The sequence below is a fragment of the Notolepis coatsorum genome, assembly GCF_963971535.1.
Source record: "Notolepis coatsorum genome assembly, chromosome: 13".
Classification (NCBI taxonomy): domain Eukaryota; kingdom Metazoa; phylum Chordata; class Actinopteri; order Aulopiformes; family Paralepididae; genus Notolepis; species Notolepis coatsorum.
In genome coordinates, this window is record NC_140177.1 from 9185679 (window position 1) to 9212323 (window position 26645).

General features: G+C 45.5%; 1 protein-coding gene across 1 annotated transcript; it reads right to left on the reverse strand.

The window, feature by feature from the left end:
* Nucleotides 1–15682: 15682 nt before the first annotated feature.
* On the reverse strand, nt 15683–17534 carry LOC311238891 (piggyBac transposable element-derived protein 4-like; the record flags this gene model as incomplete). Its single annotated transcript, XM_084327090.1, has 3 exons — nt 15683–15994; nt 17216–17284; nt 17382–17534. The coding sequence occupies 3 exons, from the start codon at nt 17532–17534 to the stop codon at nt 15722–15724; spliced, it is 495 nt and encodes a 164-aa protein (XP_084183216.1). The 3' UTR covers nt 15683–15721.
* Between the last annotated feature and the right edge of the window lie 9111 nt (nt 17535–26645).

A 26645-nucleotide genomic window follows, 5' to 3' on the forward strand; every position in this document is an offset into this window, starting at 1 on the left:
ATCGTCGGGGCTGTGGTCGGGGGGGAATTGTTCATACATTCTGCACATTACCGCTCACAGCCCTGCTAAATATTCCATCTCACTGTGTATATACTTGACCACATCGTGCACAATTGTACAGCCCTGGCCTATTTTATTTTATAATTCTATTCTGTTGTGCTTCTATTTTAATTTAGTTTATATTCCATTTTATTTTATTCCACCTTTTTATTTTATTCTACCGTGATTGTCCGTCCGTTAATGTCGCACCAAAAACGACCCAATCAAATCCCTTGCATGTGTAAACTACTTGGCAATAAAGACCTTTCTGATTCTGATTCTGATTCTGGAACCACTGTGAGCAGATTAGCTACTTGTAGCCCGACCTGTGAAGCCATCTGGGCTGGAACTACTGCAGGAGTCCATGCAGCTGCTCTCGTCCTCTTCGCTCCTCGTGGAGCCACTCTGGAACTACTGCAGGAGTCCATGCAGCTGCTCTCGTCCTCTTCACTCCTCGTGGAGCCACTCTGGAACTACTGCAGGAGTCCATGCAGCTGCTCTCGTCCTCTTCACTCCTCGTTGAGCCACTCTGGAACTACTGCAGGAGTCCATGCAGCTGCTCTCGTCCTCTTCGCTCCTCGTGGAGCCACTCTGGAACTACTGCAGGAGTCCATGCAGCTGCTCTCGTCCTCTTCACTCCTCGTGGAGCCACTCTGGAACTACTGCAGGAGTCCATGCAGCTGCTCTCGTCCTCTTCGCTCCTCGTGGAGCCACTCTGGAACTACTGCAGGAGTCCATGCAGCTGCTCTCGTCCTCTTCACTCCTCTTGGAGCCACTCTGGAACTACTGCAGGAGTCCATGCAGCTGCTCTCGTCCTCTTCACTCCTCGTTGAGCCACTCTGGAACTACTGCAGGAGTCCATGCAGCTGCTCTCGTCCTCTTCACTCCTCTTGGAGCCACTCTGGAACTACTGCAGGAGTCCATGCAGCTGCTCTCGTCCTCTTCACTCCTCGTGGAGCCACTCTGGAACTACTGCAGGAGTCCATGCAGCTGCTCTCGTCCTCTTCACTCCTCGTGGAGCCACTCTGGAACTACTGCAGGAGTCCATGCAGCTGCTCTCGTCCTCTTCACTCCTCATGGAGCCACTCTGGAACTACTGCAGGAGTCCATGCAGCTGCTCTCGTCCTCTTCACTCCTCATTGAGCCACTCTGGAACTACTGCAGGAGTCCATGCAGCTGCTCTCGTCCTCTTCACTCCACGTGGAGCCACTCTGGAACTACTGCAGGAGTCCATGCAGCTGCTCTCGTCCTCTTCACTCCTCGTTGAGCCACTCTGGAACTACTGCAGGAGTCCATGCAGCTGCTCTCGTCCTCTTCACTCCTCGTTGAGCCACTCTGGAACTACTGCAGGAGTCCATGCAGCTGCTCTCGTCCTCTTCGCTCCTCGTGGAGCCACTCTGGAACTACTGCAGGAGTCCATGCAGCTGCTCTCGTCCTCTTCCCTCCTCATGGAGCCACTCTGGAACTACTGCAGGAGTCCATGCAGCTGCTCTCGTCCTCTTCACTCCTCATGGAGCCACTCTGGAACTACTGCAGGAGTCCATGCAGCTGCTCTCGTCCTCTTCACTCCTCGTTGAGCCACTCTGGAACTACTGCAGGAGTCCATGCAGCTGCTCTCGTCCTCTTCACTCCTCGTGGAGCCACTCTGAAACTACTGCAGGAGTCCATGCAGCTGCTCTCGTCCTCTTCACTCCTCATGGAGCCACTCTGGAACTACTGCAGGAGTCCATGCAGCTGCTCTCGTCCTCTTCACTCCTCGTTGAGCCACTCTGGAACTACTGCAGGAGTCCATGCAGCTGCTCTCGTCCTCTTCCCTCCTCGTGGAGCCACTCTGGAACTACTGCAGGAGTCCATGCAGCTGCTCTCGTCCTCTTCACTCCTCGTTGAGCCACTCTGGAACTACTGCAGGAGTCCATGCAGCTGCTCTCGTCCTCTTCACTCCTCGTGGAGCCACTCTGGAACTACTGCAGGAGTCCATGCAGCTGCTCTCGTCCTCTTCGCTCCTCGTGGAGCCACTCTGGAACTACTGCAGGAGTCCATGCAGCTGCTCTCGTCCTCTTCGCTCCTCGTGGAGCCACTCTGGAACTACTGCAGGAGTCCATGCAGCTGCTCTCGTCCTCTTCGCTCCTCGTGGAGCCACTCTGGAACTACTGCAGGAGTCCATGCAGCTGCTCTCGTCCTCTTCGCTCCTCGTGGAGCCACTCTGGAACTACTGCAGGAGTCCATGCAGCTGCTCTCGTCCTCTTCACTCCTCGTGGAGCCACTCTGGAACTACTGCAGGAGTCCATGCAGCTGCTCTCGTCCTCTTCCCTCCTCGTGGAGCCACTCTGGAACTACTGCAGGAGTCCATGCAGCTGCTCTCGTCCTCTTCACTCCTCGTTGAGCCACTCTGGAACTACTGCAGGAGTCCATGCAGCTGCTCTCGTCCTCTTCACTCCTCATGGAGCCACTCTGGAACTACTGCAGGAGTCCATGCAGCTGCTCTCGTCCTCTTCCCTCCTCATGGAGCCACTCTGGAACTACTGCAGGAGTCCATGCAGCTGCTCTCGTCCTCTTCACTCCTCATTGAGCCACTCTGGAACTACTGCAGGAGTCCATGCAGCTGCTCTCGTCCTCTTCGCTCCTCGTTGAGCCACTCTGGAACTACTGCAGGAGTCCATGCAGCTGCTCTCGTCCTCTTCACTCCTCATGGAGCCACTCTGGAACTACTGCAGGAGTCCATGCAGCTGCTCTCGTCCTCTTCACTCCTCGTTGAGCCACTCTGGAACTACTGCAGGAGTCCATGCAGCTGCTCTCGTCCTCTTCACTCCTCGTTGAGCCACTCTGGAACTACTGCAGGAGTCCATGCAGCTGCTCTCGTCCTCTTCGCTCCTCGTGGAGCCACTCTGGAACTACTGCAGGAGTCCATGCAGCTGCTCTCGTCCTCTTCACTCCTCGTGGAGCCACTCTGGAACTACTGCAGGAGTCCATGCAGCTGCTCTCGTCCTCTTCCCTCCTCGTGGAGCCACTCTGGAACTACTGCAGGAGTCCATGCAGCTGCTCTCGTCCTCTTCACTCCTCATGGAGCCACTCTGGAACTACTGCAGGAGTCCATGCAGCTGCTCTCGTCCTCTTCACTCCTCGTTGAGCCACTCTGGAACTACTGCAGGAGTCCATGCAGCTGCTCTCGTCCTCTTCACTCCTCGTGGAGCCACTCTGGAACTACTGCAGGAGTCCATGCAGCTGCTCTCGTCCTCTTCGCTCCTCGTGGAGCCACTCTGGAACTACTGCAGGAGTCCATGCAGCTGCTCTCGTCCTCTTCGCTCCTCGTGGAGCCACTCTGGAACTACTGCAGGAGTCCATGCAGCTGCTCTCGTCCTCTTCACTCCTCGTGGAGCCACTCTGGGACTACTGCAGGAGTCCATGCAGCTGCTCTCGTCCTCTTCACTCCTCGTGGAGCCACTCTGGAACTACTGCAGGAGTCCATGCAGCTGCTCTCGTCCTCTTCCCTCCTCGTGGAGCCACTCTGGAACTACTGCAGGAGTCCATGCAGCTGCTCTCGTCCTCTTCACTCCTCGTTGAGCCACTCTGGAACTACTGCAGGAGTCCATGCAGCTGCTCTCGTCCTCTTCACTCCTCGTGGAGCCACTCTGGAACTACTGCAGGAGTCCATGCAGCTGCTCTCGTCCTCTTCCCTCCTCGTGGAGCCACTCTGGAACTACTGCAGGAGTCCATGCAGCTGCTCTCGTCCTCTTCACTCCTCATGGAGCCACTCTGCGGAGAAGAGTCGACAAGTCAGTGACCTTCGGAGCAAAGAGGCCGTACAGGCAGCAGATACGGAAGTATAGCTGCTCCCAGCAGGTGGAACGAGATGCAAAAGACTTTGAAAATTGACAAATTGATGCCCTCACTACTTTTAAGGACTCTATCGCAGAGTTGTAAAGGTTAAATAAATAAAATAAAATAAAATAAAAGTTGCTATGGAGGTCGGACGCCGTCTCGGTTGCGTTACTCAATATCAATTTGCGTTGAAAAACAGTTCATGGGAGGGATCTTCTATAAATGGCGGCTTGCGTGAGAAAAGTGACGTCAGTTTCTCAAGCCCTACTATATAGTCATTTAATATGATTATGCATTATGTACAAATCCAATCAAGCACCTCACCCTTTGTAGCCCATGTTTCTGCTCATACCACACCATTCCATGCAGACAGAACAGTGTGATTATTGCCTAGAGAGAGAGAGAGAGAGAGAGAGAGAGAGAGAGAGAGAGAGAGAGAGAGAGATAGAGAGAGAGAGAGAGAGAGAGATTTCCTGCTAGTATGATGTATATGATTATAGATTATAGACCCTAACAGTGAAACACGGATCTCTGATACACTTAAAACAAGTTGTAGAACAACAGACACTGGCATTAATGTTTCTTTGAAGTGGTATACTCTTAACACGCGCGCACACGCAGACACAGGTGCACAGCCCAGTGCACGCACACACACAGCCCAGTGCACAGCCCAGTGCACGCACACACACAGACACAGACAGACGCAGAACACAAGTCTCTTACTACACAGAGCAGCCACAGGAGGACAGAGCGGCAGAGAGAGTCTCCTCGGGACACGAGGTCTCACTGTTGAGTGTCTCACACGGGGGACAGAGAGAGTCTCCTCGGGACACGAGGTCTCACTGTTGAGTGTCTCACACGGGGGACAGAGGGAGTCTCCTCGGGACACGAGGTCTCACTGTTGAGTGTCTCACACGGGGGACAGAGAGAGTCTCCTCGGGACACGAGGTCTCACTGTTGAGTGTCTCACACGGGGGACAGAGGGAGTCTCCTCGGGACACGAGGTCTCACTGTTGAGTGTCTCACACGGGGGACAGAGAGAGTCTCCTCGGGACACGAGGTCTCACTGTTGAGTGTCTCACACGGGGGACAGAGAGAGTCTCCTCGGGACACGAGGTCTCACTGTTGAGTGTCTCACACGGGGGACAGAGAGAGTCTCGTTGCTATAGAAACTGGAGCAGACAAGGGCAGCTCTCTGCGTCACAGATGATGTCAGTTATTTCATAATGTTCCAGATTTAAATTGACCGTAAAATGTTATGCAATTGACCGATCCCAAGCCCCGCCCCCTTTTCCTCGACCTGCCAAATCACAGCTGTTGCTTTCTCATCTGTCCGAGGGAGGCTACAGTTGTGATTGGAGGATCAAGGAGAGAGGGCAGGGTTTGATATAGGTCAATTCAGCATAACCTTTCTTGAAAAGGAAAGTGGGCGTTCTAGAGAGTCAGCAATTCACTCCCTCAGCGCTTTCTCCACCATGTGAAGGAGACTTAACCCTTTCTCCACCATGTGAAGGAGACTTAACCCTTTCTCCACCATATGAAGGAGACTTAACCCTTTCTCCACCATATGAAGGAGACTTAAAGGGGAACTATCTTATAAATGGCCTTTTTGAGTGTTTAGCATTGTTTCCTAGCTATGTGAACTTATATTAATATGATCTATGTCTCAAAATTCTCATATTGGCGCATTCTTCCAATTCTCCTCTCACAATATTCACCCTCACTGAACTGAGTCATTTGAAAATGTGCGCGATGTGTGATGTCAGAAAGACACCGCTGCATGTTAATGTTCAGGCGGCGGGGCCGTGGCGCAGTGGTTTAGGAGCCCAGCCTCAAAACGGCTCGAGATCTTGAGGTAGAAAAATGCTGTTTTTGAGGACTTGATTAGAAATACAAAACAATGAATAAAAAAAATATATATATTACAGAGGTGTTCCATAGACTCACAGGAATTGTGTAAAAGTGCCCAAATAGTGAAAGAAATAGTAAAATAGTTCCCCTTTAACCCTTTCTCCACCATATGAAGGAGACTTAACCCTTTCTCCTTAACCCTTTCTCCACCATGTGAAGGAGACTTAACCCTTTCTCCACCATATGAAGGAGAATTAACCCTTTCTCCACCATATGAAGGAGACTTAAAGGGGAAGGTCACCCATTTTAAGAATTCACATCATCTTCTTCCTGTGAACACGCACCACTCTCTCCTAAAGCTAGACATCAGAGAGAGAACCCTCCAATCAGTGATGTCACTGTGATGTCAGATCTGGGGCGGCTGCTCCGTAGACGATGAACTCATGAGGCCAGAACATGTTTGTGTGGCTCTTACACCAGACATGAGGTTTGTATTCCAGCATTGCTAGAAGGCCTGAACCAGAATGAAAACCTCATTTGGGTCTCACACCGATCTCACACAAACAAGTACTTCACTCCCGACAGTGACGTCTTTAAGTTTCAATCTAACCAAATACCAACCTGCCATTTAGTTTTCTAATTGAACCGATAACCCTGTCATTGATCATTAAATAGTAGGGGTGTAACGGTACACAAACACCACAGTACGGTACGTACCTCGGTTTTGAACTCACGGTTCGGTACGGGTTTTCGGTACAGTGGGGGAAAGTTTGGCTTTCCATGTTCCACTCAGGGGTGATGTAGTGTGCAGTAACTAACTGTACCTGTAGGGCTGTCAACGAATATTCTATATTGAAATTAATAATCGACTTGTACATTTAAAAAAAGAAATAATAATTATTATATTAGATTGTGAAAGAAAAACAGCCCCCGGTGGGCGGTCGTTAGTGGTTAACATATCGTTGTATTCGTTCGGTACACAGCCATTCGGTACGGTACGGTACACACTGAAACGGTTCGGTTTGGTACGGATAGGTGTATTAAATAGCCTTGTGTACTTGTAGCATTGTGTACTGGTGTTAATCGAGTGGATTTGACCATAGAATCCACAGGTGGCTGCACTAACCAGCTGTGCGTTTTTAAAATAGTTAAAGGGGAACTATCTTATAAATGGCCTTTTTCAGTGTTTAGCATTGTTTCCTAGCTATGTGGACTTATATTAATATGATCTATGTCTCTAATTCTCATATTGGCGCATTCTTCCAATTCTCCTCTCACAATATTCACCCTCACTGAACTGAGTCGTCTGAAAATGTGCTGATCTGTGATGTCAGAGAGACACCGCTGCATGATAATGTTCAGGCCCCACAGTGGTTTAGGAGCCCAGGCTCAAAACGGCTTAAGATCTTGAGGTAGAAAAATGCTGTTTTTGAGGACTTGATTAGAAATACAAAACAATGAATAAAAAAAAAAAAATTACAGGGGTGTTCCATAGACTCACAGGAATTGTGTAAAAGTGCCCAAATAGTGAAATAAATAGTAAAATAGTTCCCCTTTAAGGAACACTCCAACATTTTGGGATATTAGCTTACAGTCTTCTCCAGAGAGAGACAAGAAGATAAGATACCAGTTTCCTCTCTGTGCGTTCAGTAGAAAGCTACCTGGCTGCACGTTAGCCTAGCTTAGCACAATGAATGGAAGCGGACATGACCGGGTAGCCTAGGCATTGTCCAACTAACACCTCTCCCGAAGGCTAACCAGCACTGTCCGCTTCCATTCATTGTGTACACACGCGTGATCGGGTTAGGGTTAAGTGTGTTACTTTGTTGTGAGTCGGAGCAGAGACATCATCATGTTGGAGACAATGAAACACGAAGTCTCTTGCTGACGTCTCTGTGGAGAACAGAACTGTACCGGAGCAAGTGACGTCACCAGGCGCTTCACACCAGAACGCTCAACCTGAGAGACTGGACTCAGGACTGGAAACTCATGTAATGCCGTCTTTTGTGGTGATTTTGCCGTTCATTGTGTGCACTGCAGGTTCCCCACCATTTGAGAGTTGACTGAACCAGCAATAAATGGCCGTTATTGCCGACAGTAGAACCATCTCCTCCTTTCCTGTGGCGTTTGAAGTCCCCAGAACACAATGCAGGCAAAACGGCTGTTAGCCAGACTAACACACAGAACAACCGTTACATAAACAGGTCCTCTTCTTGCTTGTTTCTACTAGTAGCGCTACTCCAACGCACTGCTCATCATATATTAACCTGATATAACTCTCCACCCTGTGACTGCTCATCATATATTAACCTGATATAACTCTCCACCATGTGACTGCTCATCATATATTCACCTGATATAACTCTCCACCATGTGACTGATCATCACATATTAACCTGATATAACTCTCCACCATGTGACTGCTCATCATATATTAACCTGATATAACTCTCCACCATGTGACTGCTCATCATATATTAACCTGATATAACTCTCCACCATGTGACTGCTCATCATATATTAACCTGATATAACTCTCCACCATGTGACTGCTCATCATATATTAACCTGATATAACTCTCCACCATGTGACTGCTCATCATATATTAACCTGATATAACTCTCCACCATGTGACTGCTCATCATATATTAACCTGATATAACTCTCCACCATGTGACTGCTCATCATATATTAACCTGATATAACTCTCCACCCTGTGACTGCTCATCATATATTAACCTGATATAACCAGGCATGCGTTGTTTATGGCACGGGGTACCACTCAGTGGTACCTCACTGAGTATTAAAGATTTGAGCAGAAGCGCGTGCACGCACATGCACGCGCTCGCGAGAACGCGCTGCGCTCGGCTCGGATCTACCTCGCATTATCATAACAATAGCCGCTATAGGCTGGTGTCTTCAACCAGTCTGGGACTCTTTGTGATGTAAATATGGAACGTCCCAAGTTGCCGCTGCCCACAGAGTGCACCGCCGTCCAAAGGTGAACGACGGCGAACGAAGGGCCAAATCAAAACAGCCGTCAATTCCGAATTGACAACTGTTTTGATTCAACCCCCCCCTCAATATGATGAATTGAAAATGGGGGACCCTGGTGGAAACAAGACGAAAGTCTTTCTCTGGTCTGCATCCCCTTAACAATTGTATGTATTGAGATGTACTGTACTGTACCCATTCTGCAATCTGTTAATAAACTTTTCAATCAATCAATCAATCACCCACCACCACTCACCCCCGGACAACAACACACTCTGCAAACAGCAGCAACCCGGGACATTCCATATCTACATCACAAACTTCGGGACTGAGTAGATAATTAATTAATCTTCTCTTTATTTTTATTATTTATATTAAAACTGAATCAAACCATAAACAAGGTTGCCTGTTGGGATGTTAGATCCTAATGTGAAAAACTGATTTTATATGTCTGCACTTTATGTGCTCATTTTATGCCTGTCTTAATTCTGTTGTGAAGCACTTTGAGCTGCAGTTTCTGTATGAAAGGCTATACAAACAAAGTGTATTATTGTGCGCGAGGGAACATATGCGCATGCGCGCGGGGCCGCGCGTGCGTGTGCGCGCGCGCGTGCGCGCGGCGTCATTATCCTGCGTGGCGGCTCAGCCCATAATAACAACGCAACACTGGATATAACTCTCCACCCTGTGACTGCTCATCATATATTAACCTGATATAACTCTCCACCATGTGACTGCTCATCTCTTCTCTCTCCTTTAACTCTAATAAATCTACATCAACAACAGGGGAACTCATCAACCACAGGGGAACTGCTGGGAGACACACTGTTGGACACACACTATGTTCCAGAATGCCCATCTCTCTGGCTTTTTGTTCTATAATCCACCCAAAACTTTCTAGTTGGGCCTTCTCTTTCTCCTGGCACTGCACTAAGACACTAATATGATCCTCCTTATGACGTCTGAGGTTGGCCCAATACACTAGTGCCAACTGATCTCTTCTAATATGCAGGGGCATTTCTCCCATCTCCACTTGGAGTGCTGCAACTGGTGTAGTTTTCATAGCCCCACAACACAATCTATTTACTCTGGATTAATCTTTAAATTAGTTTTTGCTGCAGACCTATATATAATACATCCATAGTCTATTAGTGATCTGATGAGGCTAATATAAATTGTTCTCATCGCAGGTCTACCTGCTCCCCAATCCAGCCCTCTCAAACATCTCATCTTGGGGCTTGTGTGCACCCGTGAGACCCCACGGAAAACGTTGACGTTTTATAGCTTGGCCCCATGACGTATTCGCTAATGGAAGCATAAATATTTCCAGACAGATCCCCGCATGCCCGCTCCCGTGGGAGCCTATGGAAAATATTATATTTATATAGCTCAGCCCTGTGACTATTTTCTAATGTAAATGCATTTGAAAGTATAGCCTGCAGTGACTTAAACGATCCACTAGAGGGAACTAGAGATCACATCATGACCTAGGCCTACACTTTAACATTTAACTAGGCTTGCCATGTCTCGTTCTTGGCTGGGTCTTGCTTAATTAGGCTTGCCATGTCTTGTTCTTGGCTGGGTCTTGCTTAACTAGGCTTGCTTAGTCTTGTTCTTGACTGGGTCTTGCTTAACTAGACTTGCCTAATCTTGTTCCTGGCTGAGTTGGGCTTGACTGGGTGTCTGTCTGTAGCCTACTGTCTCTTAGCGAGAGAGAGACAGAGGTGTGGAGAGAGAGACACTAACCAAACACACTGCTTTTAGTTTGCGCAGCAGATTAAAGTAGACACTTTGATAGTGGGATGTACAATGTACCCCTGTTGTGTACCTTTTTAACAAATCTCAGACCAAAACCCTGCTCAGACTAGTGTGAGTAAAACCCTGCTCAGAGAGATTGGTGTTGGATTATTCCTGATTCTTGGACGATTAGTCAGTAAGCTAAAATACATCCAAATAAATCAAGCAAATCAATAAAAAATTTAGATTGTGGTTGAGCCATCTTACTTTACTTACTTGGGGCAGTACTTCTTTGCACGTTGTACTTACTGCTTCCTTCACAGACTCTTCCACTTCTTGTCGATGTTTTCCTCTCTTCTTCCATCAACTCTTGCAGGGCTTGAAACTTGTTCCTAAGTGTGAGTTTGTATTCTTCTAACTTGGTTGGGTCTCTCAGAAGTGCTGTGTTGAATGTTTGTCTCCGATTCTTCTCCCCTGTCCAGTTTTTCTTTAATTTCAGCTTCAGCCGGGCAACCAGGAGGTGGTGGTCTGAGGCAACATCAGCTCCTCTCCTAACACAAACATCTTGAAGGGACCTCCTGAACGTCTTAGTGATGCACACATGGTCTATCTGGTTTTCGGTGTTGAGATCCAAGTAGCATTGTGTATCCTTTTGTGGGGGAAATGCTTCCGCCGATGACCAGGTTGTTAGTGGCGCATAGGTTTGCGAATCTCTCCCCGTTGTCGTTCATCTCTCCTATACCTTGCTTTCCCATTGTCTCCTCGTAGCCTCTGTTGTCACTTCCTACCTTGGCATTGAAGTCTCCCATTATGTTGTTGATGTGTCTTTCTGAGTATTTCTGAATGATGTCCTGTAGTCTGCTGTAGTATGCTTATTTTCTCTCTTCATTGCTGTCATTTGTAGGGGCATAGCACTGGATAATGTTCATGTTTATTTTTGCCTTCATAGTTCTAAAGGAAGCTCAGGGCCGGAGATTCTTGGTTTTTCTTTGTTGACGTTTTTGTAGCAATGAGGTTTTTACAGGATGGGGTCGCTGGCCCCAGGCCCAACCTTCCACCATTTCTGGCTTCTGGTGTTTTGGAGTTGGTTTGTTAGTCCCCTCCCCTGGCCTATTGTCTTCCAGGTGATGGATTGCAGCCTCATACCACGTGAGGCCAGACAGGTTTCGGGTTGTGTACAAGCTGTCTCGGCACGTCAAGCCCAACCAACTCCTGCTACTGTGTAACGAAAGCTGCGACCAAACGAGCATTTTCATCCCAGCAGCACAAGACAGGGTTGAGGCATCATCTAGCCATAATATCTGTTCTAGTGAGTGTAAACACTTCTACTTTTAACAATATAAGTCAGGGTTTGAAGTGGTGTTTTGACTTTTGTGTCAGAGAGAATTAGAAAATCAGAGCGGTTTCAACGTTAAAGCCCAACGGTCAAATCTGGGTTGGATAAGAGTGTTACTTTATCTCTTATGTGTGTGTTAAATGGTACATAGTGCATTTATATGGCGCTTTACGATTTTGTTCCTCACATTCACCCATTCACTCACACATTCACACACGAAGGTGCAAGATTACAACCTGCTCATTGGGAGCAATTAGGGGTTACCTTTTCTTGCTCAATGACACTTCGACATGCGGGGAGGATTACCAGACCGCTCTACCTCCTGAGCCACTGTCGCCTCATGTTAGGAGTTGAGTTGGAATTCAGAATCAATACATGCATGTAATTCACGGTCATGACCTGAAACTATGAATGAACGATCATTGTATTTATATAGTGCTTTTCTAGACACTTAAAGCACTTTACAGTGTAGGATGTAAATGGCCTCCTTCCCCACTAGGTAGCACCCAACCTTGGGCTACAGGCTCAATGGCTGCGAGACACTGGCACCAGGCACACATCACACTACACAATGGCTGACAGGCTCCGGAAACGGGGATTGATATCAGCCAATTAAGGGGAAGTGATGAGGTGGCCTTGATGTCAGAGACCTGGTGGGACCAGGTGGGTTTGCAGGACTGGAGTTTTGAGAGAAACCTTGGTCTCGGTTGACCAGGTGGAGAATGTCAAGTCTGTTTGACACTGTGGTCTTACTTGACCAGGTGGAGAGCATTAATAATAATAATAATAATAATAATAATAATAATAATAATAATAATAATAATAATAATAATAATAATAATAATAATAATAATAATAATAATAATACACTTTATTTGTATAGCACCTTTCATACAAGAATTGCAGCTCAAAGTGCTTCACAACAGAAAAAAGACAGGCACAAAATGAGCACATCAAGTGCAGACATATAAAATCAGTTTTTCACATTAGGATCTAACATCCCAATAGGCCACCTTGTTTATTGTTTACTTAATCATTTGGTTTGTATCTCCTCTCTCTCTCTCCGTGCTTCAGCCCTCTTCTGTCTCGCACGTCGCCCAGGTCCTCCATACTGTTATGTAGGACAAGTTCCTTAGTTTGACTTACATTCATCTCTTTTCTTTTATAATATCTTTTTATTAGTATCATCGAATTACAACAAGTTGCAGCATGAGGGTCAACATTATAAAATGTGCTCACAATCTACAGCAAGTTGTCCATGGTTGAACTATTCCCATTTATTTCTTATTTTTCCCCCTTTGCTATTCCTTATAAAGTTAACCAGTTTAGTTTGTTTGAAGTAAAGCATCTACCCACCCGACACGAAACAATAATAATAACAACGAATGTATACATTTACATTGTCATTTAGCTAAGTGTTGAGTGCTACAGTGTAGGTTAGTATATTAGGACAAGTGCATGACAGCAAGGTTATAGTTAGGGTTAGAATTTATTTTTTTCTTCTTCATTTCAGATAATGGAATGAACGAAGAAGTGCGTCTTTAGTCAACGGCGAAAGATTGGACGGGTTCCGGCTGTCCTAACTGTGGTGGGCAGTTCGTTCCACCATTGTGGGGCAAGGACTGAGAATAGGCGGCTTCTCTTTGATGACCCTCCCGGAGCTCGGATAGGAGTGGGTCTGAGGCGGCCAGAAGATGCAGAGTGTAGGGGTCTTGAGGGTGTGTAGTTAAAGACCATTGACCGGAGGTAGGCGGGAGCCGTTCCCTTTGCCGCACGGTATGCCAGGTCGAGGGCCTTGAAGCAGATTTGTGCAGCAATGGGGAGCCAGTGCAGGTCCCTAAGAAGTGGGGTGACATGGGCCGACTTCAGTAGGTTTGAGATCAGGCGGGCCGCTGCGTTCTTAATGAGTTGAAGAGGCTTGGTGGCAGTGGCCGGGAGGCCAGCAAGCAGTGTGTTGCAGTAACATGGGTCTGACAGCCATCACTGGTATAGAGTGTCTGGTTCTGGGTATGAATGTTATAATACACTTAAATGTATTGTGCCAAAATGTCTGGTCAGTAACATGGGTCTGACAGGCAGCCATCACTGATACAGAGTGTCTGGTCAGTAACACGGGTCTCTCGGTCCCTCCACTCTGCAGTAAACAGAACATAAAATTAAGAGGATTTTTATTTTAATTCTTTTTAATCCTCTCTTTCTCCGATTTTTCTCTGTTTTCCCCCCGTCCCAATTTAGTCGTTGTGCCAATTCCCCCCCCCCCCTCCCCTACCTGTTTGTTGTGTGCATGTTCTCCTACTGGTGGTACAAGGGAATCCTGAAGGCATCCGCACGCTTCCTCCCATACGCACGGCGACAGCCAGTGACTCTTCTTTCACCTGGCAGCGAGGACTCTCATTGGTTGAAGTGTAACGCGTGGGAGGTCACGCTGCCTCCATCAAGTCCTGCCTCCACTGAGCAAGCGCCCAGACCTGACCTGTAGGCGTCGCTGTCCACAACGCCAGATCCCCACCCATGACTTGCCCTCCCCCTAACCCAGCCAAACGGGTTAGTATAGCGATCAGCCCAAGCCCCAAGCAATGCTGACTCCGGGAGTCGAGACCGCAGTCTCCTTCATTGGTGAAGAGTGCAATCTCCGCTACGCCACCTGACCGCCTAAATTAAGAGGATTTAAGGGGAGCTAAGAGGATTTAAGCAGAGCTAAGAGGATTAAAGAGGAGTTAATAGGAGCTAAGAGGATTTAAGAGGAGCTAAGGAGTTAAGATGATTTAATTATGCAAAATGTGCAGGACTTTTTGGGATATTTTAGCTAATTTTGATTTAAATGGTATAATTCCCATTTTAAAATGTTTTACCATGGTATGTTTGGTATCCTTTTTTTCAGCACAGCCTCACATATATGACCTTACAGTTAGTTTTCATACTGTATATACTGTATACTGCATAATGTACAACACAAAGCACAAAATCGGATTGAGAAAATGTGTTCTTTTTACTAGTATGAACCAATGCAAACATATTCAATCAAGCATATAAAACAGTGGAAATGCACCCTCAGGTAGCATATTTATATAAACAAAAGAGAACAGAACAGAATTCAATTTACAAAGCATTATTTTCTCCATACACAGGTAATAAACACAGACGAAATTTTGATTCTCAACTGGAAATCATCACCAGCATGTTTTTTTTTTTTTTTTTTTTTTTTACAAAAAGTCAATAAAAGTAAGTTCTTTTTACAAAAAAAATAAATAAATAAGGTTTACAGTAAAAAAGTAAAAAATAAGTAAAGTGGGATATTCAATATACATATATACAGTACACATATGACTAGAGTGCAGTCATATAGAGTGCAGGATGCCTGAGGCGGATCCTAAAAAAATAAATACATGGAGACCCTGTGTATCAACACGAATAAACATGTTGCACTAAACATTGCACCTGTCAAACGGTAACGCAGTGGAATGTAACTAAAGTAATGTGCAATAAAAATACTTGTAATAAAAAAAAAAGTAAAAGTAAAGAGGAATATTCAATATACATATATACACTATATAGACTACACACATATGTGTGTGTGTGTGCGACATTGTACTGTGCTGTCCTGTATGTGCTCAACTGTGCCACAATTCAAAACAGTTTCTGCCAATGACGAGACAGAGGGCTACATCACAGCGCTTGCATTTCCAGGGAGTCAGGGTCCTTTTCCCCCCTTTGTGACTGTGCAGCTTTCTATTGTGGTGGTGGAGTTTAGGTGCACTTTAGTCTGTGTGTGTAAATACTGAGTGGCATCCTGTTCATCCCTTCACCCCAGCTGAGCTGCGGGAGTAAAGCAGCACAGTGACACTGCTGGCAGATCCTGCGGCCATGTGTGGCTTTCTGTCTCACGTCCTCTGTAGGTGCAGCGATGGCAACAGGGAGATGCTCTACCTTCCTGTCAAGAGGAGCTAGTGTGATGTCCACGCCACACAACTCACACAACAAGAAGTCATGTGTGCCTCCTGTTTTGACTTACTGATTTCACAGTGGAGGATGTAGGCGTTGGTGCTCGCGATGTCCGTAAAGTGGAAGAACATGGTCCGGTACCAGTGGGAAGTTCTGCGGTGTGTGGAGTAGTACTGGATCAGCTGGTCTGAAAGGTCAACTCCGCCCATGTGCTTGTTGTAGTGAATGATGGGGTTGGGACAACGAAACGTCTTGCCCATCCAGTGCCCATGCTCCTTCAAGATTCAAGAGTTTTATTCATCACATACATAACAGGCATACAGTGAAATGCGGGTGGCCATGCCCGCTTCGATTGTGCAATAATACAAAATAATAAAATAGACATAATAAACAGGTATAAAAATACATAAAGCATATATGTTCTGAAGGTCCAGATTAAAACATAGAGTCTGCGTTTATTATTTTGTATAACTTATATATTGTTTATATATATAAGATATGTATCTTCACGTCATCTGTTTACCTACCAGTATTCATCATTCGCTTATTTGTATATGTTCCACTCTTAGCGCCGTAGACAGCGTGAGCGCAGGCGCGGGGTGCTTGGAACATGCCCAGGCAGACAGACAGAGAGACAGAGAGAGAGACAGACAGACAGAGAGACAGACAGACAGGTGTTTGGAACATGCCCAGGCAAAGACCAGAGAGACCATATTGATCTGTGGGGATGAACAGACTCATTCCACAGGTAACTAACATAGAGTGTGTTGTGGAGAAGACGTTTGGCGCAGCTGTAAACAGACGGCAAGGCAACGTATCGTTATAGAGAGCCGAACGGCTAATTAGATACAACCATAATATTGTCGAGCCACTATTGGCACAGTATAGTGACTTGTGTGAGCGATGTAACGTGGAGAGACTTATAGTTGAACCCAGCGACGTTCTGGATCTAACTACTTATTGAAGACTTCCTGTGGGTTAGCCTTAAGTACAAAGGGGCTAACTAGCTATCACCCATGCCAACGGGCTTTTGGACTAATAGCTATTAATCCTGCCATCGGGCGCTAGGAATACAAGGACCGGTCCGTACGAGACCCTTTCCTCCCCAGCGACGACCGGATTATCCCAAGTGTGTCTGCAGCTCTATGGAGTAGGATCTACAGAGAATTACCGTCTCCATCCACCATCTTGCTTTTCCCTGTGCTGCGTGCTTCTTCTCAATCCACTCCAAGTTTCAATGGTGGAGTACTCGTAGTTCAAGACTATCGTTACCTCTGACATTGTTGCATTGACATTCCATTAATAACAGGAGATCTGGGTGCTATATATAATGTTTGCCTTTAATATTAAAGTGATTGTTCAACTTGGTTTCACTGTCCCCGCGCCGTTAATAGAGTGTCCGCCATTTTGTGTACCTATAATGTCTGGCTAATTAATATTCTTTAGTAGTGGTTTCAATACAGTCCGGGTTGTGTCGCCCCTTAGCTACAATATACCTTTCCTCTCCTCTGGACCGTGTCTGTAGGTTGAAGGACCGCTGGGTGGACGGTGGAGCACACGGACACCTAGACAGAATAGAATAGAATAGAAAATAAAAGAATCATCCACAGGGACATGTTACACTACAAGTCGCTCACAGTAGAGGAGTATAGGAGTACATACCTGCTTTGTGTCCAGCCACTTGGTGAAGACCAGGGACCCCTCTCTGATCCATCTAATGGAGCCTCTCTCAGACTTCTTGGTGAGGGCATTTGGTCTGCCCCTGGGACACCCTCTCCGGCTCTGCCTGTACGTACCACAGGCTCCAACCTTCATGGCATGCAAGTCCAGGAACAGCTTGAGACTGGTGTAGAAGTTGTCTACATAGATGTGGTATCCAGTCCCAAGGTACGCTGGCTGAATAATAATAATAATAATAATAATAATAATACATCAATTAGGTATAGCACTTTTCCAAATGCTCAAAGACACTTTACAGAGCAAAATAAACAATACAGTTTTAGTAGAAAAAAATATTATACCTGAATGAGATCGACAACGGCATCATAGGTCAGCCCGTGTTCAGTTGTCGGCGCGTGTTGTTTGCCGATGTAGACGTTGAAGTTCAGAGTGTAGCCGTTATCGGAGTCGGCCGCACAAACAGCTTGATCCCCCGTCTTGTTGGCTTGTCCTTCAATGTACTGGGTAGATAGATAGAATAGTTTATTGATTTAGAATGGAATAACATATATACATTTGAACAGGTATACATGTGTGGGCGTGGTGTTTGTAGTGTCAGGATGTGTGGTATAAAAAGAAAAAGATACCTGGGTCATGCCAGTATGCGCCTTTGTCGCCACCATCCGCTCATCCACCGCCAGCTCCTTCTTTGGGTGGTAATGGGCCTCGCAGGAATCAAGAACTTCGTCCATCAGAGGCTTGATCCTGGACAGAACAAAGTCACGAATAAGAATAACAAAACAAATTGCCTAAGAATAAAATAGGCCTAAGAATAAGATAATAATAGAGTACGTACCGGGACAGCTTGTCATGCTTCCCTTCTTGGCGTCATTGGTGTCATCATCCTCTGGGTCGCTCATGTGGAGGTTCCATCGGATCGACCTGAAGTCAAAGTCAGCTTTATTGTCGCTTCTCATAACATAGGACACTATAAACATAAGTAACATATCGGACGCGATGTACATACACTATATATTATACCTGTACTGGTCCCGGAACATGACCAGCCTTGGAAATGGCACAGATAGTACGTGCTGTACTTTCCAGTAGTCCGGGATGGCAGGCAGATGGAGGAGCGCCGTGAACAACTGCAGGCCGATGAATTTGGACATCTCCTCCGCGTCGACATCCACCCACTTGTGCTTCTGGCCCAGAGCTGTCCGTCTCGCAGCATACCTGTTCGTGTCGTCAGCCACGGTCTTCATTGAACCTAGGGAGAAAAACAACATAAACAGATCTTTAGGGGAGTATGCTGCGTGGGCATCCAGCTGGGGTCCTGGGGGCCTGCGAGGCATGAAACGGCTGACTGGCGGGGCTTGGTCAGGATCCTTTTCAGTCTTCCAGGGTGTCAGATCTGCCTGGGCTGGGGGTCTTCGCCTGGCCTTGGTTGTAGGCTGCGCACGTCTGCAAATAAATGGCACACACATTGTACATAATATAAAACATTGCTCATTTATCACACTACAACACTCTGCACTGTGCACACACTGTATATACGCTCTCAACATTCAGACCTGTATATATTGCAAAGTCTGCAAACTGAGTAATAAAAAAAAAGCTATAAACAGCCATAATAAGTCTGTCTGGGTCTGACCTGGACTGGGACCTGGCTTGGGTCCTTCCGGTCGATGTTCCAGGTAAATCATCATCATCGCTGTGTAGACAATGACATGTAAACACATTATTTTCAACTTTTATGAACAGTTTTATTTTTTATTTTTATTCTTTTTCAAAAGCACTAACTTCCATAATAAGTCCGTCTCACCCGTCTGGGTCATTTGACCTGGCCGGGCCCCTCCTAGCCGGGCCTTTTCGCCTTGTCCTTCCGGTCCCAAGTTGTTCTGGTATCTCATCGCTGTGTAGACAATGAACTTTTATGAACAGTTGAACAGTACATCATACAGCAAGCAACCCTTTTATTTAGTTTCTTACCTGGTCCTGATCAACACAAAGCAGTGACCCCCCCACCCCCCACCCCCCACCCCCCTTGTGGCCATCAACGCAAAGACACACACACACACACACACACACACACACACACACACACACACACACACACACACACACACAGTTGTTTACAACCAAACATAGATACACTTGCATGCAACATACAGTATATATATATCCATGCAAAAGCACACTACTCACAGCAGCATGGATATGAATGAATATGCAGAAGCCAAAGCACAATACATCCATGGATGAACACACACACACACACACACACACACACAGTATATTGCAAAGTCTGCAAGCAATAAAATAAAAAATAAAAAGCAATAAGTCTGTATCTCACCTGTCGGTCTCATGCATGGCCTCCTCTCCTCTCCTTGTCCCAGGCTCATCGTCTCTGTGTACAATTCCATGTAGAAATACATTATTTTCAACTATACTAAGTGTTTTATTCAAACGTTGTACATGTGTGAGGTGTTTCCCAGACAGAACAGTGAGACAATATAGCTGTACCTGTCGAGGACAAACGATGGGTCATCCACGTCCGAGGAGCCAGATTGTTCAGCACATATATCCGAGCCCGAATCCACGCCAATAATTGCATCAAGTTCCTCGTCATCTTCGAAATAATCATCCCATCTAGGACGCGGTTCATCTCGCCTCGCCATGATGCCAATTTCTTTCTCCAAAAAGTCTAATTTTATACACAAACTTGCTCCGACAATCTGCCGACTGGTAGCATGCAAAACACGAGGCTGAGTGAATGGAAAAGTCTAGAATCTTCTAGAAGGGGGTAGGCCTGAGTCTACAGCTTCCGTTTCCGTTTACCGTGTGACGATACGACCTTCCTAGCCAAAGTTATTCAACAAATAAAAAATAAATGTGGCACATTTTAAGCACGCGTAAACGTTTATTTAGCACAAATCGAAATGATCCTGTATCAGTTATTTATTGTTTTATCAACACCAAATAAAAAGTAGCGTTTAACTTCCGGTCTAACCATTGGAACTACATAAAAAAACAACTGGAAAATGACTCCAATTCCCAGACAGACCACGTCAAACAATTCACGTCATTCTATCGCGCCCGCGATATCAGAGTCGCCGAAGAGTTGTTTAAGGGGTTAAGATTATTTAAGGTGAGCTAAGATGAGCTACAGTAAGAGGAGCTAAGCTTTGATAATATAATTATTGAGGAAATATAAGAAACAAAAACATTATAACTGTTGACCTTTACCTGCTGATTATCACAGAACCCTACATTGTCAGGCAGCATAATACAACTTCTAATGGCAATTAATAAAAGGCACATTTAAATGGACTTTTGAATAATCAGTGTATTAATGCAGTTGAAATGGAGATGAAACCGGTTGTTATCGTGCTCAGATTCAAGTGCAGCCCTGGCTCCTCTCAAACTCCTCTTCAGGCCTGCTCTTCAAGAAGAAGACAGTGTAGGAACACGCCCCAAAAACCTACAAAAAGAAGAACTATACCTTTTTTTTTATTTTGAGAGCTGCAGCACTTAAACAAATTACAAGAGCTTGGAAAAAACTTGAACCCCCGAAAGTAAACAAATGGTTAGAAACTGTAGAGGACATATATAGTATGGAAAAGGTAACCTACAAAATCAATAAGAATGAAAATATGCTGGGAAAAAGATGGGGTCTCTTTACATTTACATTTACATTTAGTCATTTAGCTGACGCTTTTATCCAAAGCGACTTACAAGTTCTGTGCGACAAGACAGCAAGAAGGGTATAACTCTATCAGCTGAGTAACAATGTTCATCAAAGTGTTGCGTGTTACAGTGTAGGTTAGTTTATTAGGACAAGTGCATGACATTAAGGTTAGTCGGGGTTAGATTTTTTAATTTTTTTTTATTTTTTTTATCATTTCAGATAATGGTTGAAGAAGTGAGTCTTTAGTCGACGGCGAAAGATTGGACGGGATTCGGCTGTCCTAACTGGGATGGGTAGTTCATTCCACCATTGTGGGGCAAGGACTGAGAATAGGCGGCTTCTCTTTGATGACCCTCCGGGAGCTTGGATAGGAGTAGATCTGAGGCGGCCAGAAGATGCAGAGCGTAGGGGTCTTGAGGGTGTGTAGTTAGAGACCATTGACCGGAGGTAGGCGGGAGCGGTTCCCTTTGCCGCACGGTATGCTAGGTCGAGGGCCTTGAAGCGGATACGTGCAGCAATGGGGAGCCAGTGCAGGTCCCTAAGAAGTGGGGTGACATGGGCCGACTTCGGTAGGTTTGAGATCAGGCGGGCCGCTGCGTTTTGAATGAGTTGAAGAGGCTTGGTGGCAGTGGCCGGGAGGCCAGCGAGCAGTGCGTTGCAGTAGTCGAGGCGGGAGATGACTGTTGATTGGACGAGGAGTTGGGTGGCTTCTTTTGTCAGGAAGGGGCGTATCCTTCTGACGTTGCTCAGGAGGAATCTGCAGGTTCTGGTTGTCGCTGCGATGTGAGCAGAGAAGTTCAGCTGGTCGTCGAGGACAACACCAAGGTTCTTGGCGGTCGGCGACGCGGTCACAGCTGCATTCTCGACTGTGATGGAGAGGTCGGTCAGGGGGGAGGATTTGGCCGGCAGGTGGAGCAATTCTGTTTTGCTTAGGTTCAGTTTGAGGTGGTTGGTCGTCATCCAGGCGGAGATGTCGGACAGACAGGCCGAGATCCGCTCAGAGACGTGGATATCTGAGGGAGGGAAGGAGAGGAAGAGTTGAGTATCATCGGCATAACAATGATATGAGAAGCCATGAGACGTGATAATGTTACCCAGTGATTTAGTGTAGAGGGAGAAGAGAAGGGGTCCTAGGACCGAGCCCTGGGGGACACCCGTCCGGAGGGGGCGGGTGGCCGACAGAGTCCCTCTCCATGACACTTGGTAGGAGCGGTCATTGAGGTATGATGTCAGCCATGTCAGCGCAGATCCAGCCACTCCCATTCCTGCGAGGGCCGCGAGGAGGATCTGATGGTTGACTGTGTCGAAGGCTGCAGATAGGTCTAGGAGAATCAGGACAGAGGAGAGGCCTTTCGCTTTTGCGAAGTGAAGTGCCTCTGTGACCGCAATGAGGGCCGTTTCTGTGGAGTGGCCAGTCCGGAAGCCAGACTGATTGGGGTCTAGGAGGTCATTCTGTAAGAGATAAGCAGTAAGTTGGTTGGATACAGCACGTTCAAGTGTTTTAGAAAGGAAGGAGAGAAGAGAGACAGGACGATAGTTGGCTATGACGGTGGGGTTCAGGGTTGGTTTTTTTATGAGGGGCGTGACTCTGGCTTGTTTTAGGGAGGTGGGGACCACCCCCGAGTTGAGTGAGGAGTTGATGGTTGCAGTTAGGAATGGGAGGATGTCCGGTGCTATGGTCTGGAGGAGTGGGGAGGGTAGCTGGTCCAGCTGGCATGTAGTCGGACGGTTCGACGTTACCAGTGTCAGGGTCTCGGCTTCTGTAATGGGAGAGAAAGATGACAGAGTGAAGGATGAGGTTCTCGATTCAGCGTTTGGAATGGGTGGGGGTTGGGAGAACGAGCTGCGGATGTTCTCCACTTTTTCCTCAAAGAAGATCGCAAAGTCTTCGGCAGAAAAAGATGAGGGAGGAGGAGGTGGGGGGGGGGAGTGAGGAGGGAGGACATGGTAGCATGCAGTTTGCGAAGATTCTTGGCAGAGGCCTCGATCCTATGGTGAAAGAAAGAAGCTTTGGCATTAGTAATGGTTTTGGAGAATGTTAACAAGAGGTTGTGATATGTGTCGATGTCAGCAGTGAGGCGTGACTTTCTATACTTCCTCTCAGCCGCTCTCAGGACCTGTCTTTAAACTATGGAGGGGTACTAGTTGACAGACAGATCAGTCTTTAAGGAAGATTTTAAGTAACAGGAAACAGTGATGATCTACTGATCAATTGTTGGGGAACACCCCTTAGGCCTACAGCTACTGTATACCTACAATGAAAATTCAAGCCTTTTTACTTATTATTATTATTTTATTTAAATTTTTTGTTTTTTGGTTGGTTTCTTTTTTCTATTAATTTCTTATTTGTTTGCTGTTATTATTGTTGTTGTTGTTTGTTGTTTTTCTTGTGTGTGTGTGGGGACGGGTAGGGATGGATGTTGGATGTGTGCCGGTCCGGGATCTATGCTGGTGCTCGCCCCTTTGTTTGTGTTTTCGTCTCCTGTTTTTTGTATGGGTGATGGGTACAAAAAAAAAAAAAAAAAAAAAAAGTGTCAAGATTTGGAATATGCATATGTACATTTGTGTGGGTATGTACGTATGTAGGTATGTACAGGTGCAGTTGTGTATGTGTATGTGGGTACACTTACTATACCTAAATGTAAAATGTTTTTGTTTGACACAATAAAGTATAAAAAAAAAAAGAAGAAGACAGTGTAATGATAAGTGCTATCATAGCTGCTACCACTAAGTGGCAGTATAACATCATGCAAGCTGTTACTATGGTTACTGGTAGGGCTATATAATTAGGGCACCTGTGTACAACCTGCAGACAATAAACAGCTGGCTGAAGCATAAAGATCTAACCGGCTGTCTGATTGATAGTAGACTACAATCTTTACAGTTGTTACTGTACAAATATACCTTTACATATACGTATATTGAAGAGAAATAAACAACACATTCAAAATATTAGACAGCATATTTAGACAGAAAATAAGAGACTCTGCAATGCCATGGAAACAATCAAATAAATAATTGTACTTACTGATGTTGTGGTGTCAAAAGGCTGATATATGTTATCAGAAGCAAGTTTGGATCCAGATGGTTTTAGTATAAAGTCTTGTTCCAGTAGAGAATGTGTTCTGCCACAGAGAGGGGTTCAAGTCAACCAGCAGACTATCCAGTGTTTTTGGTTGAATGAGTAGTTCAGTCTGGAAAACAGCCTGTTCTTATACAACTGAGCCAATAGTTGAGCAGTTAGCTGCTTTGAACTGATTGGCCAATCAGAATAGACACCCCATCCATCAAACACAAGGTGATAGGTCCTCTTATAATCATCTTGGAAGACAACTATAGTACACTTTGTACAATCAGTATTACACCTGCATATATTTTTGTTTTATTTGTACTTATTGTACTTTCATTATTTCAATATTATCTCCCTTACAAGATACTGGATGATGAGAATGTTGCCCAAATCCTTAAATATTGACATATTTCAGGTTCCACATCAAACATAATCCTCAGTGGGACGTTTAAGTGTCTTTAGGAAATGTATTGATTTGATGTATGCCATGTTTTTTTTTATAAACATTGAGTCTGACATTACTTACATTACTGAACATCCAGTTGGCTGGTGACTGAAATTGTGATTCTTGGATTATGGCATCAGATTACAAAAAAAATGAATTTGTCAGACCAAGATATTGTCTACCAGGGAGTACAACAGGGAGTAATCTGGTTGCAGATTTAATTTCAAGATTTATGAAAGCTGCTGCTATTGCAAACTATGTGGACACTCTGCTCCAAAGACTCTGTAATGAAGCATGTGGCAAAACAGGAGAAGGATGTTTAGGGTTTCCACCCATCTCATAAAATACATTATTGTCAGTCTTTGACAAGTAAATCTGGAGTTCCGTTTAGAATCAATACAGGACGTGATATGTTCCCTATTGTCATCCCACCCGGGGATGAGGGTCAGAGCCTATCAGAGGCAGAGTCGGGGCGCGGCACCGAGCATTGGAAGGAAAGGATGGCAGACTGTCGTGTAAATTGAGGCGTAACGTTAAGCTATTGCCCATCGGAGGTATTTGGGTAGCTTTTCAGTGAGAACAATGCTACCACCATTTCAGCCTGGTTTGGTTTCAGTGCCATTAAACCATCTGTAGGGGGCTCCAGTCTGCTCCCATTGACTTTTCAATTGCAAATAAATTAAGGAGTGTATCCCACTGCTATACAAATGCTTATTACGTTATGCCCGGGCCATTGGCTCTGGTATGTCAGTATTGTTGTGTTTTTAGAAGGAAATACATGTGATTGAACATGTCCCCATCACTCATCTCAACAAAAACAAAACAAATAAAAAAGCTTTAAAAAAACATCAATAATCTAATGGAATCTTTAACTTGTTCAACATAGTACTTACATCTTTTCATCCTAAATCTAGTAATACTGAGTTGAGACTTTTCAATGGAAGAACCAAGAACATATCATTAATCAATTATGTAATTTTACATAATGAATAAATGTGAGGCTTAACAAGTCCTCCACCTGTCCTAGGAAGGCAAAGTGCATCTCATTCTGTAGTGACAAATCCTCTTCACCCTGAGACCTGAAGACATACAAACTTCTTAGGCATTTGGTGAAAATGGCCAATAGAGAATGTTAAATACTTAATCTAAAAATAACACTGACAGGACAGTATTGATGTAATACTTTTTTATTTGCATACAGTCATCAAATAGACAGAGGTAAAGCATGGTCCAACAAAAATAAATGATGGAATAATAAGACTGGCCTCTGATGACATGGTCTGAAAAATACTGTACATTTGAACCATTTCCAGAGTGACTGAAGCCCTTCCCACATTGGTCACAGTGGTAGGGCCTCTCTCATGATAAGCATCATATTTTGAGTAACATAAGAGACTCTGGGATCGAATCCAGCTGTCAGCGGTACCTCTGGCTTGGTCAGTCGTCCCTACTAACACAATTGGCAGTGTTAGCGGGTGGGAAGCCGGTGGGGTATGTGTCCTGGCCGTTGTAAACAGCGACTCCTACTGGTCGGTCGGGGTGCCTGTTCAGCAGGGAAGGGATCTGGGGTAGATAGGGTGATCCTCCCACGCGTTACACTCCCCCGGTGAGAGTCCTCGCTGTCGGGTGAAAAGAAGCGGCTGGCTGACTCCACATGTATCGGAGGAAGACATGTGGTAGTATTCACCCTCCCCAGGCCGACAGTAGGGGGCAAAGGCATGCAACGACCAGGAAGGGAATTGGCATAACGACTCAATTGGGATGGGAGAATCTTTTTTTAATCAAATAAAAAAATGGGAAAATGGGGAGAAAAAATATATCAAAAAAGAGAGAAGAAAAACAGTAAATGTATTTTGCAGGCTCTGCAAACAAAAAACACTTTCTCAGAAACTGCATAGTGCACCTTTAAAATAACATTTCAAATGGAAGAAATGTTCCTTTAAAAAAAATGTAATCGAACTATTGACAAATCCAAAAAAAAATCAATGTTGGATATGTACATGCATTAACCTCTTGAAATGTGCATTACAAAATAATATGAAAGCTGCAATAATAATTTTC